Here is a 19,871-nt window from a genome sequence, read left to right as displayed (position 1 = left end):
TTGGATCAGATGGGCAGTGCGGTTCTCAGGCAGAGTGTTGAAAGCAGTGTTAAGAGCAGTGGTCTGGATGTCTTGGCTAAATTTTTGGACACCACACCTGAGACTCTACAGCTCATTGTGGATGGACTCGTTCAACCACCTGGCTTTGACATTCGTCAGGGTAAGTAGCAATCTGGGAAAGAATTTTCCTCTCTTTAAATGTTGGTGAATTGGTAGCAAATTTGTACTGTATTATTTTGTATGATCTCAATTGTACATTTTCATATGATCTGGGTTAGGTTTTGTTTTTTGCATGCTTGATTTTTCCTAAAAAATGATTCCTATGATTTCATATGAAATTGCCAACTTAAAAAAGTTGTTACGTTGGCTTGTTGTTAAGTTGTTAAGTTGGGTTGGCTTTTCCATATGATGTAAATATGTTTCGAACTTGCATTGTATCATAGCCTGTGGCAACATTTTAAAACAGAAGTTCACTGTACCTCATGGTAACGCACAGATGAAGCTTTTAAAATGAACTCAGCACAACACAAACCGCAGTATCAAAGTTCTTTCTCAACATGGCCGCTATGCAGATCATAGACAATGCTGGCATCCCGTTCTCTTTTCCTCCCTCCCGTATCCCCTGAGTCCGTCTCTTGTCTGTGAGATGACTGGGCGGCACTCCAGGCTTTTGAAGTCGTGCCGCGTAATTTGGGGGAAGACCCACATTATTAAAGCAGACCTGCCGACAGATATATCATTAATGAGAGAGAAAGCTGTGTAAAGAGGAAAGCAGAGTAGCCTTGATCCCAGCGCTAAAATCCCCTAGTGAATAAAAGCGACCAAACAACAAATGCCTCTTCTGGTTTTTATGTAAAGTTCAGACATCTGAGAAGACATTGTTTTCCTTCTGCGGGTGTTGATAGTAAATGTTATGTTTCATTAAAGGTGACAGGGTTATAATTGAGATGAATGTCTTAACGTGTTTTCGGGGTTGGGGAACAGAGTTCATTATATTCAGAGAAAGATTTTCTTTGGGAATGGGAGTTTTTTTTTATTTCCGTACTTGAAAAGATGATGGCAATGTTCGTTGAATTTGAATTAAGACTCTGCTGGAGGAAAAACTTTATTTGTAGATCCTTAGAAATAAATTAACCTGAAAATGCCATAAGAAAGCGTTTTGCTCATATCTGAATAGTGTTTTTAAACATCATTGATTGAGACCATTAGTAGTGATGTTTGCAGGATACTCCAGCTGATAAGATCATCTCGTCATCTTGCAAAGTCATCTCGCAAGTGTCATGCACTAGATGGGACACTAGCTTTCTCATTAGAAGGCTGCAGGCTCACTTCCGCTGGTTGGAAGCCTGATGGGTTCTGCTCTGTAGCCAGCTGTATAAATAACTGCCATGTGAGCGGAGCTCTAGGTAAGGTGTCCCGGATAAGAATAATCAGAGATGAATGTTTCCTGGACTGCAGAGCCTGCTGAGAGGCCATGTTTATGTAAAAAGCACCTCCCAAAGAAAATCACCTCAAAAAACAGACAAAATGGACTTGGAAAGAAGAGGTTTCAGAGGCCTGGTAATATTATTTGTTTTAAATTGTTAACTAAAGCTTGTTTCTAATGTCTAGCTTTGGAGTTCTTGGATCAGTCTGAAAAAGGGTCCTTAAGACACGCAGGGAAGGCTGATGTCAGTCTTACTTATTGGAAAGAGACAAAATTTGTTTAAATATTCTCTCTTCCCTTCTTTCCATCTTTGTTTCTAACGGTGCAGTCTTTTTCGCCAACGTTTAACGCCTCATGAGTAAACAAAGGGCGCAAATGTGAATGTGCACACCGATGTGCAAAACGTCAGGTGTAAAAGTGTAATTTATAAAATCTGGTTGGTTTTTTGGGGTTTGACGTGCATGTTTGAAAACTGGCCGTTCAGTGAGATTGCCGCTTTTGTTCACGTGCCTGAAGCTGCTGAAGTTACAGTAAAACACAACTTGGTGGCGCTATAGCACAAAACGGTCTTGCCGAGCACACATTGATAAGAAGATGACAAAGAGGAAGTAAATAGACGAGTAGAAGAAGATGCAATGAGACGAGATAAATAAAGGCCTGCTGGCCTCTTTGGTGTCACCAAGAACAAAGAACTTTATGGCAAACGCCACAGCAACTTCAAAAATCTCGAAAAGAGGGAGTTTTTTATGGAGAGGAATTGCAGACCTGCAATCAAATCAAAAGCGCCATCTACTGTCAGGGAGTGAATTTGCACGTTCACTCATCGACATTGACAGTGAAAATTGCTTGGGTTTGAACACAAAGACATCTCAAAAAACGCTGGTGATAAGCGCGCACGATAATCGTCCAGGTGTGCACAAGGCTTTACACACAAATTCACACACATTCGTCATGTTGAACAGAAAGCCGCTTGATTTGAACGTCACTTCTGTGTGAATCATTCTTTTTTGCCCATGAAATTTCAGTAATGTGTGTAACTTTAATTATTTCCTTTTTTTTAATTGTACTCAATAGATTTTGAGCAGGCAGACTTCAAGCGAGAAATTGTATCCATGAATGATCTGCATGATGGCATGGTGCTGACAGGCCGTGTAACAAACACAGCTTTATTTGGAGCCTTTGTGGACATCGGAGTCGGCCGTTCTGGTCTCATCCCAAAGCGATTCATCACACTGGATAAACTTCCCGTTGACCAGAGGCGAAGAAGCCTAGCTCTCGGCCCAGGTGAGCGGGTAGAGGTGCGGGTCATGAATGTGGATCTTCAGAGGAATCGGATAAGTCTGGACCTCATTAGGGTCCTCAGATAGGAACTATAATTGAGGATTTACTTTAGTCAAGTGTTATATTTTTTTTCAACCGTTTTCATGTGGAACAATATACTTGTTTATGGAAAATTAAGATTTTGTCATATTTGACTGTGATGAATGTGCTGAATGAGAAAATGTCTTAGAAAATGTTTTTATTTGCACATTATAAAGTTTCTTATAATCAGTCTGCAAATAATAATATTAAACCGTTTTTCATGCCTGGTGACAAAAAAAGTATAAAGATGCTGTTTTTTGTTTTACATTTTGTTTTACTAGACCTGCTGTTACTATAGTTTTCAAAACCTTCAATAAAATAGATGTTATGTTTCATAAAACATGACAGGATTTTAATTGAGATGAATGTCTTGATATTCCCAAATATGATGAATCCAATAGCAAGTGACACTTCCTTAAATATAAAGGCAGTTATATATTTAGAAAATATATCAAGAGTAATATAGAGGCATGTTGTTTTCCAAATTAAATTTGTGTTTGCATTATCATTGTACTAAAGCCAAAGCATATTATTCACATTAAGCTGACAGTTTTTAAGTTGGTAAAAATTGAAGTAAACGTATAAATATCTTAAGTTAACAAGTTAACTGTCCTTGAAATACTTTTTTTGTGTGCGTGTAAAAATACAGTAATTTCTGTTTCTCCAAGCAGCCCCATTTAGCCCTGAGTTAAAAAACTTGTGCTATAATAGATCTGAATATCTTCTGCAGTTAATAATAATGTTATTACTTGATAAAATACTACTTAAATATACAATTTAAATATGAATGATATTGTTCTTTTTATTGTTTTGTTGTGTTTCGTTAACCTACTGTAACTGTAGTTTTTTTTTGCATTTTATGATGCCTGAAGAGGGCGTTTCAGGGGACAGTGATCCAGACACTATAATACAAACTGGATGCTGTTGCTATGAACTACTCAAGATGCAGCCGTAGTCACAAATGTCACCAAACTCAGGCCTGTTTGATTGACAGCCACTTATCAGGCAGAGAATGGGGAAGGGGGGTGGGGGTGTAAAAGCAGCTGCCACACTGCAATATGACTAGAGGCCGTGGGGAAAAACGAAACCTAATTATCCTAGACTAGCCACGTGCTAATGAGCCCCTTCAAAATTAATCCCACGCTCCCTCGTCTCTATTATCTAATCTGTTTGTGTTTATATGACACAAATTAAAAAAATGGATAAATAAGAAACTTGAGGTGCCCTGAGCACTTAAAACAAACCACAGGGAACGAATTCTAAATGAGTGTGTGATATTTGCATTGGGGACGGTGATTTGTATTACAGAGAAGTTTCATCAGAACTGAGCTCCAGTGGAAAGATTGAAGCCTCAGTTTATGATCAAGTGTGGTGGATTTAGTATATTTATTTAATAATTCTGCCATAATAAGGCTAAAACCTTAATATTGGCCAACATTTTAATATTTTTACTATCATTTTTAACTAAAACTAGTTTGTGAAAAAATATAGTTCAAACAGATAATTTCTGTTTATCCATATATATCTTAAACTGGACTAGGATTTTAATTTTTGGATTAAACAATGAACAATTTCTGCAAAGCTGCCAATGGAGGGACAGAAAGCTCTCAGATTTCATTAAACATATCTTCATTTGTGTTCCGAAGATGAACGAAAGTCTTACAGGTTTGAAACGCCATGAAGAATTAATGACGGAATTAACATGTTTGGGTGAACTAAACCTTTAAAGGTAGGGTAGGTAAGAATTGGTTAAAAAAACTTTTTTTCTAAATTTGTTTAAACTTTCTTTATATATCAATACATAATTAAAATGAAAGTACTCTGAAAAAGAAAGTATAAAAATTGAGTGTCTGTAGACCTCTCACGACTGTTTTAAAGACAGCTCATTATTTCCATTCACTCCACCTTCTCCCTTCTGGGCTCTTTCCAAAGCCACGCCCCCAAAATACATGAACTCACCTCACCGACCAGTCAGCTGGAAGACGCATTATTTACCTCAGACGAGCAGTGTGCATGTAGTCACATCATGTCAGAATCACGTGTAATAAAAAAATCGAACTTTATCAGTATGAATATAAACAAATAAGATGTCTTTTAATACTCACTATCAAGCTAGAATACCGATACTGGTAAAGTTTAAAATATAATTTTGTTTGATTCGGTAACGAGCTAGTTATATAGGCAAAGAAAACTGGTAGCATCAATACATGTTTTTCCAATAACATCAGTTATACTGTAATGAAGATGAATTTCGTGTAAGATTCATAACATACAGTGTTTTGCATGTAAGAGTTTCCATGATGAAAGCATTGTTGATTAGTAGTAGCTAAAGCTAACTTAGTACTAAAAAAAAGTTCTTGGATGCGGTGTACTAGCTTTTACACATGCATTTTGTTATTATTTTGTTGCGAAATTCAACACTATAGCGATCAACTTGAGCTAATTATATTGTGTTTTTATCATCTCTACTAATGGCTAAGTGAATAACATTGTAACTTTATGCTAAGTAATGTTATGTTAGCTATACTAGGCAGCTTCATGTGCTAGTGATACATGCTTTATGAAAACATAAACCAAAAAAATGTATAATCAAAATGAAAGATTACCTGTCCAGCAGAAATACAGCCAGCAATGAGTCGGTTTTTCAGGTCCCTCAGTTCTCACCATCGTTGAAAAGCCACGCAGATATTTACCCGCATTTGATTTCTTTGTTTATCCAAAGACTTTCTGTGCGTTACCTTTTCTCGTACTGTCTTCCTTTTTTGCCTTTTTTGCCTTCGCTGACTGTAAAACCCTGCACTGTGAATTTTGAATGCTCTTTCTCTGCCATTATTTTGCCTAGGTTTCTTGCCTCTTGAACTGCTGAAATCAAACGAGCGCGCGCATGTGGGCGGATCCTGTAGCGAAAGCGTGGTCGCCATGGTAGCGAGAGAGAGTGACAGTTGCCTAAGCCAATCACTTGTTTCATCCCGAACGAAAATAATGAGCGGTGTTTATTGCAGATTAAGTGCAGAGTCACTTGATTTTTATACTCTCTTTTTCAGAGTTAAGACATTTTAATTATGTATTGATATATAAAGAAAGTTTAAACAAATTTGGACAAAAGTGTTTTAGATCAGTCCAACCTACCCTACCTTTAACTGTTGTAATGTTTTATTAGTAACCATTTTACCCCATAAAGACCATGTAAACTACCATTCAATAGCTTGGGGTCAGTAAAAAAAATGTAATATAATTTTTATAAAAAATTATAAAAATGTAACAGTTTTCACATAAATATTAATAATAATAAGTGACATTTACATAGCGCTTTTCAAGGCACTCAAAGCGCTTTACATATAGAATCTCCTCAACCACCACCAATGTGCAGCACCCACCTGGATGATGCGACGGGAGCCATTTTGCGCCAGAACGCTTACCACACACCAGCTGATTGGTGGAGAGGAGACAGAGTGATGGAGCCAACCAGGAGAGGGGGATGATTAGGAGGCCATGATGGACAGAGGCCAATGGGCAAATTTGTCCAGGATGCCGGGGTTACACCCCTACTCTTTATCGAAGGACATCCTGGGATTTTTAACGACCACAAAGAGTCAGGACCTCGGTTTAAAGTCTCATCCGAAGGACGGTGCTCTTTGTCAGTATAGTGTCCCCATCACTATACTGGGGTGTTAGGACCCACACAGACCACAGGGTGAGCACCCCCTGCTGGCCTCACTAACACCTCTACCTGGTTTTCCCAGTTGGTCTCCCATCCAGGTACTGACCAGGCTCAGCCCTGCTTAGCTTCAGTGGGAAACCAGACTTGGGCTACAGGGTGATATGGCTGCTGGTTAAATATGAAGTTTTCTACATTTGTAGTAATAATAATAAATATTATTTATGAAGGATCATGTGACACTGAAGATTCTGCTGAAAATTCAGCTTTGCCATCACAGGAATAAATTACATTTAAAAAAAAATATTAAAGTGGTAAACATTTATTTTAAATTATAATAATATATAGATACTATATATTACTGTATTCATACTGTACAGATACTAACTATTTTACTGTATTTTGATCAAATATATGCAGCCTTGATGATTATAAGATTATTCAAAAACATAAAAAAATTGTACTGACCCTAAACATTTGAAAGGCTGAGTGAGAAGTACATTGACTGGGGTCGTGTTGTGTGTGCAGCTCTTATCTGATTTACAGATTTCCTAAAGTTAGATAAAGAACATGTGTGGACTACATTTTATTTATTAAAACATTTCTCAATCTTTCCCCATTACATGTTTTTTCATTAGCTGAATTAAGAAAAGTATAGGGCTGGCTTAGATGTCCTTTTAACATCTGTTCCAATGCAATGACATTTGGCGATGATTATATGTGGAGAATGGGTTATGAAACTTACAGTTAATGATGTGATGAATACAAAAACCCATTGTGCTGTACCAAGCCCATGTACACACTGGTGAGTTTTGAGAGTGACAATTGGATTCAACCCCCTGGGGTCTGAGGTAGTTTTGGGGCCCTTTAGAAGTTTTGACATGCCCTGACATTTTTTTATTTTTCTTATTCTTATATATTAATGGGAAGTGTCATTATACTGTATTCAGCACAAACTGGGCTACCATAATATGTAAGCAACATGTAATTTTTATTTTATTTTTGAGAGGTTAATGTTTAACATGTGGTTATTGGAGTGAATCCCCCAAATCAGTGGTTCTCAACCTGGGGGCCTCGGAAAACATCTAAGGGAGCCTCACAATGACTTAAAATGGGATTTAAAATGAGACAAAACAACCATTAAAATAAGTTTATTAAAAATCAAGATATTCCTTATTTTATTGACCCCCTTAACTGTTTCTTTGAAGAAAAAGGATTCCCAAAGTGTTAAAGGGATTTTTAGAACTGGAAAAACTAATAGAAATGTATACAATCATAAAATGCTATAAATATTTTATCTGGTGAAAATTAATGAAAAAAAGTATAAATTAAAAACCCTGTCCTTAATCTTTATCCAGTGAATTACAAACAACTGGAAAAGTAGTGGCACCATTGAATATGGGGCCTTTGAGTGAAAAATATTGAGACTATTGATCGGAATTATCATTTTTAGCAGGTTTTCAAACTGTAGGATGCCAAGGACCCCCAAATATGATGAACCTTTAATGAGGGTCTATCTATATATTTTTATGTAAAACATTTAAACTGTAAGATAAATAGTAAGTATGACTTTATGAATGCAACATATTGTTTCTAAACTTAAATTGGCTACCATATACTTAATGTTGGATGTATAAACCTGAAGAACATTTTCAATCAAAAATGATTTGTATAAGCAACTTTCACAATAAATGTAAGCAGCTTACATACTGCTTCGAAAATAATGTCTTACAACCCCAGTGAGCAAGATAAAGGAGACAATAAGGAGAAAAACTCACTAGAAGGATGCAAAGCAAACATAAATTTCTTGAGAGTATATATGCAGCTAGAAAGGAGTGAAAAACATTTAGAACTAAAACAGTTAGAATGTTGGCTAGACTTTTGGGACCCCTTAGAACCTTCTGGAGGACCCCAGTTTGAAAACCCCTTATTTAGAGTTTGAGAGTTTAAACTGCAATCATTGACATTAATAACCATAGCAAACTGAACAAGCATCTGCCCCAGTATCTGCTCTTTTTGAGATAAGATATTAATGCCTGAACAGTGGCTGCAACTTTGTATTACTAGCACTTTTTCACTTATTGCCTCTTTAATATGAGCTTGGTGTATTCCTTAATTATAATTCACTTTCGGAAAAAGTGTCTGCTAACTGAAAAAATGTACATTTAAATGTCTGAGACCGAGTCAGATTGAACCCTGAACATCCTAAACTTTGGACTTGAGGGATTCTAGTCCACACAGGAGAATGAGAACCATTTAAATAGACGTGTCAAAGAGACTTGCAATGTTTAACTGCATGTAACAGCTTCTCCAGCCAAGAGCAGAACACTTCTCTCTTTTTCAATACATCAAAGACACATCCCACAACTTCCACAACCACACACAACTTCCATACTTAAAAAGTGTTCCAACTGCACCCACTGCTGCCGTCATCAAACAAGCAAATGACCGTACAACTAATGCTCTTGGGCATTGAACTTCATGATTGAATCATTGAAAGCCTGTTCTTGTACACTTGTAAAAGCTTCATATTATTTGTGTGGATTTCCCATGAAGCCAATATTGCGGTATGGTTGCAGTAAAATCTAATTAGCCTTCCATCCTACAGAAGAAAAACACCATGAGTTGAACTGGAATTTTACTGCAAAAGTACTTTGTGTTGGCCATGAGGAGTTAGTTTATATGTCCCTTTAGAGAATTCACTATATTCCCACTGTTAGTTTTTGCACAAGTTTCCATTACTCCGTCGGGAGAAAGATGGTTTGTACTTGTCTACGTTTTGTAAATGATACTGGATGGCCATACGCTTGTAGATGTTGTGCCTTCAAGGATAATAGGTTTTAGCTATTGACAGTGATCAGTCTCCTGATGAAATGGGAGAAAGGAGTTTGGAATAGAATAGAATATCCACAGAGTATATAATGAGCCACAAGGTAGTTAATAATAATTGTCTAATTAATAATTTTTATTTCATACATTTTAACACTATTTAACCATCCTAATGTAATATTATATAATCTAATTTATTAATTTGTATTAGTATTATAGGCATTTAGTATTGTTTTCCCCTGCTCTCCAATAGAGTAATTCACAGTCCATTAAAACTTCATTCCCTCAGACCCAGTTTGTACTCATTCGCTCTTCTCTGGATGCCTAAGGGCAAGCAAATGGCTGTTTGCATTAGGATGCACCTTGTCAACAGAGCTTATAAAAACTGTTGTCCCCAAATGAGAGTGATATCAAAACCTCAACGCAAGCATTCGATTAGCAGGCCCATGAGGAGCCCTGTCTCCCCAGAGCCCCCCCTACCCTCCAACCCATACTGAAAGTCATCTTGCTTCCTCTTTGGCGGCCATTAGACTAACTGTGTTACCCAGTCCTGGTATCCCCTGCAGCCCCTCAGCTCATCTCCACTAAGTGGATAATGTCTTTAGACTGATTATGAGAGTGAAGGATGCTATTGAGATGGGGCCCTGCAGCAGTGAGTCCTTTACAGGCCAAATATTTTCACAGCGGCCCAGGTGTTTCACTCTCTGGAGGGGGAGGGTATTAAAGGGGGCTCACTAACTTGATTGACACAAATGTGAGGAGAGACATTTCACTTAGAATGTAAGCTTAGCTTCTATATTCATCTAAAGGCTGTAGTTCACAAAAAACGCACTTCTCCTTACTCATTTTGCTTGATATACATTTCTGTGTTATTTAGCAATTTAGTGCAAGCTGGTCTTTTCCTAACAAAAAACAATTATGATTGTCCAAAATTAAAACTTGTGCATTGCTTTTACATTGTCATTTAGCAAATGCTTTTACTGAAAGAGGCTTTCAAATGAGGAGGATACAAGGAATTTATCATACAAGATCCAACAATTAACACATCACCAAATTTCTGAGTGAGCTATACATTAAGTATATTTAATGTATTTAAGATATTTTTAAGATATATTAAAGTATATTTAAGATATTTCTTGCTCTCGCTCTCGCTCTCTGTCTATCTCTCTCTCTCTCTCTCTCTCTCTCTCTCTCTCTCTCTCTCTCTCTCTCTCTCTCTCTCTCTCTCTCTCTCTCTCTCTCTCTCTCTCTCTCTCTCTCTCCCCCTCCCTCCCTCTCTCCCTCCCAAAAGTATTGGGACATCCCTCCAAATCATTGTATTTAGGTGGTACTTCCATGGCCAAAAATCAAGCACCCAAAGACATCCGGACTGCTTCTACAAACATTTGTGAAAGAATATTTTGCTCTCAGGAGCTTTTTGTGAATTGAAGTGAGGTACTATGATATGTTGCAACCTGTGCAAGTCCATTCGTGAAATTTCCTCACTACTAAATATTCCACAGTCGACTATTAGTGGTATTATAACAAAGTGGAAGCAATTGGGAACAACAGCAACTCGTAAAATCACACATTAAGGTCAGCATATGCTGCGGTACGCAGAAGTTGCCAACTTTCTGCAGAGTCAATAGTTATAGAATCCAAACTTCATGTGGCCTTCAGATTAGCTTAAGAATAGTGCAGAGAGCTTCACGAAAAGGGTTTCCATGGCAGAGTAGCTGAATCCAAGCCTTACATCACTGCAATGCAGTGTCGGATGCAGTGGTGTAAAGCATGCCACTGGATCCGATGGGCGAGTCTGGGTTTGGCAATTGCCTGAAGAACTTGATTTTCAGGGGTTGGGATTGGCCCCTTAGTTCCAGTGAAAGGAACTCTAAATGTCTCTGCATACCTAAGATATTTTGGACAATTTCATGCTCCCAGCATTGTGGGAACAGTTTAGGGATGGCCCCTTCCTGTTCCAACATGACTGCACACTAGTGCACAAAGCAAAGTCCATAAAGACATGGATGAGCGAGTTTGGTGTGGAAGAACTTGACTGGCCTGCACAGAGTCCTGATCTCAACCCGACAGAACACCTTTGGAGAATACTCCAAAAACCTTGTGGAAAGCATTTGGTAAAATATGGGGTATATGAGGGACTCAATATATAGTATACACTCTAAAAAAAATGGTGCTATATAGTACTAAAAGTGGTTCTTTGGCTTGTAATCATAGGGGAACCACTTTAAGTGCTGTATAGCACCAACTCTTGGTGATTCAGCGGTTCTTCAACAGTTCTTTGGGATGACTGAAATGCTACAAAGCACCGTTACCATATACAGAACCTGTTAAGCCCCTGTATGGTTCTTCAGTGGTTCTTTGGGGTGATAAAGGTGCTATATAGCACCACTGCCATACAAAGAACCTTTCAAGCCCCTTTAAAGGTTCTTTACACACCAAAGAACTACTTTTGGTGCTTTTTAGCACCATTATTGAGGAAGAAATAAAATGTGATATGGCACCTCTTATGGGTTCTACATAGCACCATTTGACAAAGGTGCTTTAGAGCACCTTTAAAGATATGGGGCTATTTGGCACCAAAAGTGGTTCCCCTATACAAGCCAAGAACCACTTTTAGTGCCAAATAGCACCAATTTTTATTAGAGTGTATGGTATAGTAATAATATACTTTCTTTCTCCCCATATAATATGTATATGGGGAGGACGAAAGATCTTTGTGAAGATGAAAAGCATGAAATGCTTAAAGGCATAAACCCACCTCATATTTTGGAGGAAAAAAAAAATTTGAATACTGATTATTAATCTTTCAAAAGATTTTAAGAAGGATTTGGAGAAAATAAGAACCCAGTCAGATAAAGGTGTATTAAAGGAAGTTGGAAGGAGAGTCTGTCAAACTAATTAATGGTATTAAAGGGCAGCTAAATAGCCATTGTCAAACAGTAAACAGGTATTTGAAGCTGCTGGGGTCCCTGGAGTCTCAAGAACCTCATTATGCATGCTGACAGTTGTGCTTAAAGCTGCATTTCAGCCACCGCTAACCAAAGCTCACAAAGAGAAACGTTTACAGTGGGTGTAGAACTACATGAAGATTATATTCACTGATGAATGATGTGCTGCATTGGATGGTCCAGATGGAACGGGGTGGCCATTCACCAACTATACAGAAATCCATCCAACAAGACTGCGATGTCAACAAGGAGCTGGCGGGTGATGATTTAGGCTGGAATATTGGGACGTAAGATGGAAAGTCCCTTTATGATCTCTGAGGTTGTCAAAATGACTTCTACAAGATATGTGGAGTTTATAACTGACCATTTTATGCTATGGTATAAAAAGAAGGCTTTTTAAATTAAAACTGCCCTTTTAATACAATGAATTTGTTTGACAGAAACTTTCTTTAATAACTAAGCCTTTATTTGACCAGATTCTTCTGTGCTCTAAATCACGTGCAAATCTTTCCACAGTTCGACAATCTCTATTCGGGTTTCACAAAATATTAGTTTTTTCAAGACATTTACATGAAAAGACATTGCATAATTTCATGCTTTTCATATTCAGAAAGGTCTTGGTTCCTCATTTTGCATGAGACCTTAAGACATTCTTGATGATGTTGCACAACCTTTTTAAGTAGATTTGCTATTTACCCAAGTAGACCTGGCAATTTAACAAACCTGTCTGAGATTGATAGTTATCTAAAAAGATGCAAAAATAAAACAAAACAATTTCATTGAAAAACAAAATTCTGAATGTTTATTCTACTGAAATCCTACTGTGTTGTCACTTGCATAAAAAGTTAAAACAGTGTATTTCATACATGCATATAAAGTTATACAAATACTGAGCTCTTTTTTTTAAAATAGTTTGTAGGTTGACAGTTCCAAATATCATTCACTTCCAGTGTGGAAAAGTATAGCCTGGACACTCTTAAAAATGTTTGTTTTTCAAAGAAAGTGTTTTATTTCTCCATATATTTTTAGACAACTGGTATCAATCTCAGACAGGTTTGTTAAATACTTTGCAGGTCTACTTAGGTCAATGGAAACCCTACTAAAGAGGTTGTTCCTCATTATTAAGCATACTGTTCTCATGTAGTATGGGGAGGAAGAAAGATCTTTCTAAAGATTAAATGGTGCTATGCAAAAGACATGAAAAAAAACTAATATTGTACGAAGAAAAAAAAAAGGTTCAAACATGCACTGATACTTCAGAAGGAAACAATGCATCAAGGTAAATGTTAATTCATTTTTTAGTGCTGCTCTTTGGAAGCAGCAGAAGATACTTACATGTTTCCTGGAAGACAAATTAAGTACAATTTACCTTGATCTTCAAATTCAAAAAGTTTTCACCCCCCGGTTCTTAAAGGGTTAGTTCACCAAAAATTAAATGTATGTCGTTAATGACTAATGTCGTTCCACCCCCGTAAGACCGCCGTTCCTCTTCGGAACACAGTTTAAGGTATTTTATATTTAGTCCAACAGCGTATCTAAGTGTATGCACACTATACTGTCCATGTCCAGAAAGGGAATAAAAACATCATCAAAGTAGTCCAAATGTGACATCAGTTAGTTAGTTAGAATCTCTTGAAGCATCGAAAATACATTTTGGTCCAAAAATCACGAAAACTACGATTTTATTCAGCATTGTCTTCCCTTCCACATTTGTTTTCAAACCTCAAATAAAGATGCAACGATTCGTGATTCGGATCGCCAACGTCACGTGATTTCAGCAGTTTGGCAGTTTGACACACGATCCGAATCATGAATCAATACGCTGATGTGTGACCGTTTGAATCTTTATTTGAGGTTTGAACACAAACGCGGAAAAGAAGTCAATGCTGAATAAAGTCGTAGTTTTTGTTATTTTTGGACCAAATTGTCTTTTCGATGCTTCAAGAGATTCTAACTAACCAACTGTCATATTCGGACTACTTTGATGATGTTTTTATTCCCTTTCTGGACATGGACAGTATAGTGTGCATACACTTAGATACACTGTTGGACTAAATATAAAATACCTTAAACTGTTTTCCGAAGATGAACGGAGGTCTTAGGGGTGAGAAACGACATTAGAGTGAGTCATTAATGACATAAATTTCATTTTTGGGTGAACTAACCCTTAAATGCATTGTGTTTCCATCTGGAGCATCAGTGAATGTTTCAACCTTTTTATAGTAGTTGTGTTTGAGTCCCTCATTTGTCCTCAGTGTGAAAATATGGGTCTCAAAATCATACAGTCACTGTGGAAAGGGTTAAAATATGCAAAAGTGCTGGAAAACTGTCGTTTTTTGGGACCTGGTCACCTGCAGGATTTTTCTGAAGAACACTGGGCAGTTTAACTTGTGTACTATATGTAAACATTGTTCATGTAAAATATCTTATTCAGCGCTAAATGTTCAATTCCTCTTATTTTGTTTAAATTAATTATTTTTTTGCAGATTCTGCAAGGGGTATGTAAACTTTTGAGCACTTCTTTATACACACACGCACACACACACACACTCAATTCTTGCACCTACACAAATCATTTAAAGTTTGGTTGATTCGGGCCTCTTGGCCTTCAACATTATTTATTAGGCAGTCTCTGACTATACTGTGAAATCCCCTATCAGAAATATTTGTAGACTCAGTAGACCTCTTCCTTTTCTTGGGTCATCGGTGTAGGCCTCTTGCTCACTGTGATTGACAGGCGTGAGTAGGAAGTTGTGTTTCCACTCGCCCTCACCTCACTGGTCCCCTGATATGTGAAGCCTTTATCAGTGAGACTTTCTGTAGACCTTCTGACTTTTTCACGTCTCTCATCTAGTATGCATGTTTCATATGCACGGATCGTTTTCACCCACCGGAAGGAAAAGGAGTACACACAAGGGGGAAAAACCCAATAATGGCCAGAGGAACATGCACTATTGTGGTCTAAAGTTGAACATATACCACTGGAAAATGAAAATAAGAAAATAAAAGACCAACATATTGTTTTATTGTTGTTTTAGTGATAGCGATTGTCACGGTGTCCATGAACCACATTAGCATATTAGAATGATTTCTGGAGAATCACATGACACTGAAGACTGAAATAGGGACTGTTGAAAATTTTGCTTTGCTATCAAATTAATAAATTACATTTAATAAAGTATTTAAAATTGTAATTTGTAGGTGTCTGGTAATAGTTATATTTTACTAGGAGAGCGTCTTATGAGAGGTTGATGCTGATTCATCAAGATCAAAAAGATCATGTATTTAGTTTGATGTTAAAGTCTGTTCATGGCCTAAGAGCATGTTTGATTGACTCCTAACAAATTGACAATCACATACAAATAATAATAATAAAAAACAATACACATACACATATTGAACTTTATTATAAAATGACCTCTTAAAACCAACACTTAAATGTCCTTAAATACTCAGTTGAGACCTCTGATTTATTAAAGTCATCGCTATAACATTGTGCAAGATTATTTAATGTACTTTTCAAATTGCATTGTTTAATTAGTCCCCTGTAGCGAGTGAAGTTCATTGTAAGCATTGGTAATGACAGGGGAGGACATGTCCTGACGTGTCTCTGAGATGCTGATGGTGGCTCCCAGTGCATGAGACCTGCTGAGTAATTACCTTTCATTTAAGATATTCGACTTCTAAACAATGAGGAGTAATAATACCTTATCAATGTCAGACTGACTTGTCACATTATGACAGATTTACTGTTGAAACAATACCACTGGCTCTCGAAAGCAGACCTGCCCCAGACGAGCCGTCTGCACTCTACACATGGGCCGCTTCCAATGCTGTCACTGCACTGCACACTCCCACCCATGTCACACTTCCACAAAACCTCATAATGCACTGTTCTTAAATAAAATAAATCATAAAGCATTTCTGACTGTTTCATTTTAAATTTGAGAACAGGATGAAAGCTCTTTGACACCCATAATAAACTCCAATGTGAACCATTTTGATTTGGTTAAATTTAAAACGTGATACTGTTTTCTTAACAGTTTGGGAAGCTTTTAGATTCATTTGTTGATTTATATCTGCTAAGAACATTTTAATAAAAATATGTTTGAAAATTCTTAGTGTGGGTGTGTATGTGGGTTGGTGTCTGTTTCTCTGTGTGATCATTTAGGGAAGTAGGAAGGAAGGAGGTAGTCTATTAACTGTAGTGCTACTTGGCCCTAACACCTTTAAGACAGCTGATGATGATCTATTTTTCCCAATGGCCAGCAATTCAGGAACAAGAGGAGACAAGCCTGTCATCAAAAGCTTTCAGTCTTTTTTGCAATTAGCTGCATGTGCAACTGGTTTAGGAAAGTGGTTTTTCAGTGCAAGTGTTGGCGCTTCTGCTCTGTCAAATAGATGCAAGATGTCAGATTTAGGCGGATGCCTTTCAAAACAAGTGGCATCAAGGCTACAAAAATCAGATTTTAATGTCTTGTTTTCATTTCATTTTGTTGAAAGGACCTTTCAAGCATAATATAGCATTTTTGTGGGGATCAGAGTTCAGGCTGTATGTGACACTTTCAAGGTGTGATGAACATTATGCTGACCTCTGGCAAAAAACCTCAATAAGTCCAAACACGTTTCAAGTACGGTTAGTTTTTAGCAGAAATTTTATAATTTTGGCATTTGTTCAGTTATTTGTTGACTAAAGGTCCAAAAACTACTAATAACAACGACCAAACAGTTAGCAGTAACAATTAGAACATTAAATATTTTGTACTGTATTTAATAATGTAGTTATTATTTTTCAAGCAGTGTAAACCAATAACAACACAAACCTTTTATGATTTAAGGCCAGAGTTGGGGGTAACATGCATCACGTAATCAGATTACTTTTTTTACTTACTTAATTCTTTTTAATGCATTATACAAAGTAATGCATGTTTATACATTTAGTTAATTTGCTAAAACATTTTAAAGCTGCTGTTCGTGAGTTTTGCCTCTTTGTTGCCATCTCTGTTTAAAACCAGCAATTGCATTTATTTGTGGAATCATCGTATTTACGTGGGCTGTGCATTGGCACGGCTCCTCAGTGCGGATGACTCTAATGATTTGAGGAGTATTTGCTGCTCACTGTCAGTTACCGCACACGTGTGGATACTGTACTTCGGAATCACAGATTCTACATCTTGGAAGTATGACCAAACTGGTCATACTTCCCCGCAATCCCCGCAAACTGTCATCTGAGCAAGTAAACGTGTCTCCCAGTTTTGTTCTGACCAGCTGAGAAAAATAGGATTACAATAATTTATTGAATCTAGCGATCGCTTAACTCACATCACATCAAACTGTGCAAATAATTATTATCATTTTTATACTTTGTTCTCAAATTAACATTAACAACAATAGCATTGTGTGACTATGTGTATTTAGTGTGTGTTAGCATTACCTGTAGATTTTAATTTCGGCGTACAGTCTATATTTTCCTTTTGACTTTGGGTGATTCAGTGGTCACTGATGATTGTAGTTTGGACATTTCTGGATAACAATCCGCCATCAAAATGATACGTAATTATTCCAGCTGCTGTGAGAAAAGGCTATAAATGATCCACCACCTGCAGCATCCTCATATGCGATCGCCTACTAACCGGACTCATTACGTCTCGCCTGTATACATAAAGGACGCAAAGACGAATGGCGAAAGCTCAAATTTCTCATAGAAATCCACCAGTACCACTCAAATTATAACATACACCCTTAAAAATAAATGGTACAGGAAGAACCAAAAATGGGCTTTCACAGTGACGCCATAGAAGAAGCATTTTTGGTTCCCCAAAGAACCGTTTTGTGAAAGGTTCTTTAAAGAACCATTTTTTTCTAACCATTTTATTGTCTAATGAACCTTTTTGCACTACAAAGAACCTTTTGTGGAATGGAAAGGTTCTTCATGGAACCACCCTGCCAAAGAACCATTTAAGAACCTTTATTTTTAAGAGTGTACAAGCTTGCCATTGTAAATAAGGTAGGAAGATAGCTTTGAAGATTGGCTGGTTATGTACTTGCTCAAAAATTTATTTTGGATAATTTTTAACCCCATAAAGTTATAGGTTGAGCCTTACTAATGATTTGAAATCCTTTCTCTTTTCCATAACAGACACTTATGCGTGCGAGTGAACAAATAAAATAAATATAAAAGTTACAAAACATTACTTTAAACTTTCAATAATAAGAGTTATAATATAATCTGTAATGTTAAGAGATGTTTTGTGTTGGTTGCATACATAGTAATATTCTAAATGTAAATTTAAAAAAATATTAATTATTTTATATAGGCTATTTTGTTGAATGCATTGTTGTGTTAAACGCAAAACAAAAGTACTTTTAATTAAACGTAACTAAGTAACATCATAGTTACTTTTTTAGGCATTTACACAATATTGTAATGCATTAATTTTATAAGTGACCCCAACACTGCTTATAGGGTTACTTTAGCGATTTAGCATATGGCTTTGTATCAGTAGAAACCTGGGAGTATATTTGTATGATCATGCAAAATATTGAATAATTAAAAAAAAAAAAAAAACAGTACTGGCTTGTTAATAGTTGTCAAGTTTAAGGTCAAAGTTGTTTTAAAATCCTTTTACACAGAAGCCATTATAAGCTGTAATGGGTTCAGGTTATTTCTACCTGTCTTGGTGACAAGATTCTTGTGTTTGCTTGTTGTCCTGTGTCTGTGCTTCTATATCCTGACTTGTTCCATCAACATGGCCAAGTAATGACACTTCAGAAACTCCACCTAACACTCACCATGTACTGTATGATGCCCATGCTCTCCAGGACCGAAGACAGAGGCCAGGGAGCCTTCAACAGAGCTCTGAGTAAGCCAGAGTTTTACTCTAAACGCGTAGAGCTGATTTTGTCTCAGGCCAAGCACAACACTGTAATGCATCTTAAAAGCATGACAAGTTCAAAAAACTGAAAAGCCCTAAGCTGACTCATTGGGGCCTTTTCACAGGGGCCAATATTAAGATATTACGACTCAACAGGAGCTTTAAAGTCGTGCACTGCCAAAGTAGTGCACTGCCAAAATACTTATTATTAGGATTAGCATATTCTAGTCCAAATCACCAAAATGTATTGTGGTGTAACTGGTGTTATCTCAGAACTTGCAATTGCAAGACTTGACTGGGTGGATTCATAGCCTGATGATAAAACATCACAATACTGCTTATGTGCCCTTTATGCAATTTATGTAAAATCCATCAACTCAAATCTACAGACTTATAACCTTTGCTAACTAGCATCGAAGTTTCAAGCTTTATATTTTATGAGCTCAGTGGCTATCACTGTAAAAAAAAAAGTAAAATGTAAATTAAGTTATGTAAATTAAGTTATACAATATAATTGGTGTAAGTTTTACAATAAAATATTATTTTAGTCTTTCTACTTAAAAATGTTGTTTAATTAAATGTGTTACTCACTATTTATTTGTAGTTATTGACTAACAATTTCAGAGTTAAACTTGTACCAAAGTATTTCTCCTTTTTATATTCACAAAAAAAATGTAGAGGCCTCTATATATAGGCTATCACTATATATATATATATAGTGAATATAAAAAAAGGAGTTTTATAAGGAGTTTATAAGGAGTTGTCTTCTCTTC

General features: G+C 36.7%; 1 protein-coding gene across 3 annotated transcripts in view; it reads left to right on the top strand.

Annotated features, from left to right (window-relative positions):
• Positions 1 to 3,144, top strand: part of srbd1 (S1 RNA binding domain 1) — a 62,972-nt gene extending 59,828 nt beyond the window's left edge. For 2 of the 3 annotated variants that reach the window (XM_067421930.1, XM_067421931.1), the window contains exons 20-21: positions 1 to 160; positions 2,501 to 3,144. The exon at positions 1 to 160 is cut by the window's left edge and continues 25 nt beyond it. In XM_067421930.1, the coding sequence (XP_067278031.1) occupies positions 1 to 160; positions 2,501 to 2,793 (453 nt within the window). In that variant the 3' untranslated portion in view covers positions 2,794 to 3,144. The remainder of the gene's footprint in view (positions 161 to 2,500) is intronic. The other variant, XR_010898750.1, reaches the window with a different exon arrangement.
• Positions 3,145 to 19,871: the final 16,727 nt, after the last annotated feature.

The sequence above is a fragment of the Pseudorasbora parva genome, chromosome 17 (assembly GCF_024679245.1).
Source record: "Pseudorasbora parva isolate DD20220531a chromosome 17, ASM2467924v1, whole genome shotgun sequence".
NCBI lineage: Eukaryota > Metazoa > Chordata > Actinopteri > Cypriniformes > Gobionidae > Pseudorasbora > Pseudorasbora parva.
This window is presented reverse-complemented; position numbering and strand designations above follow the sequence as displayed.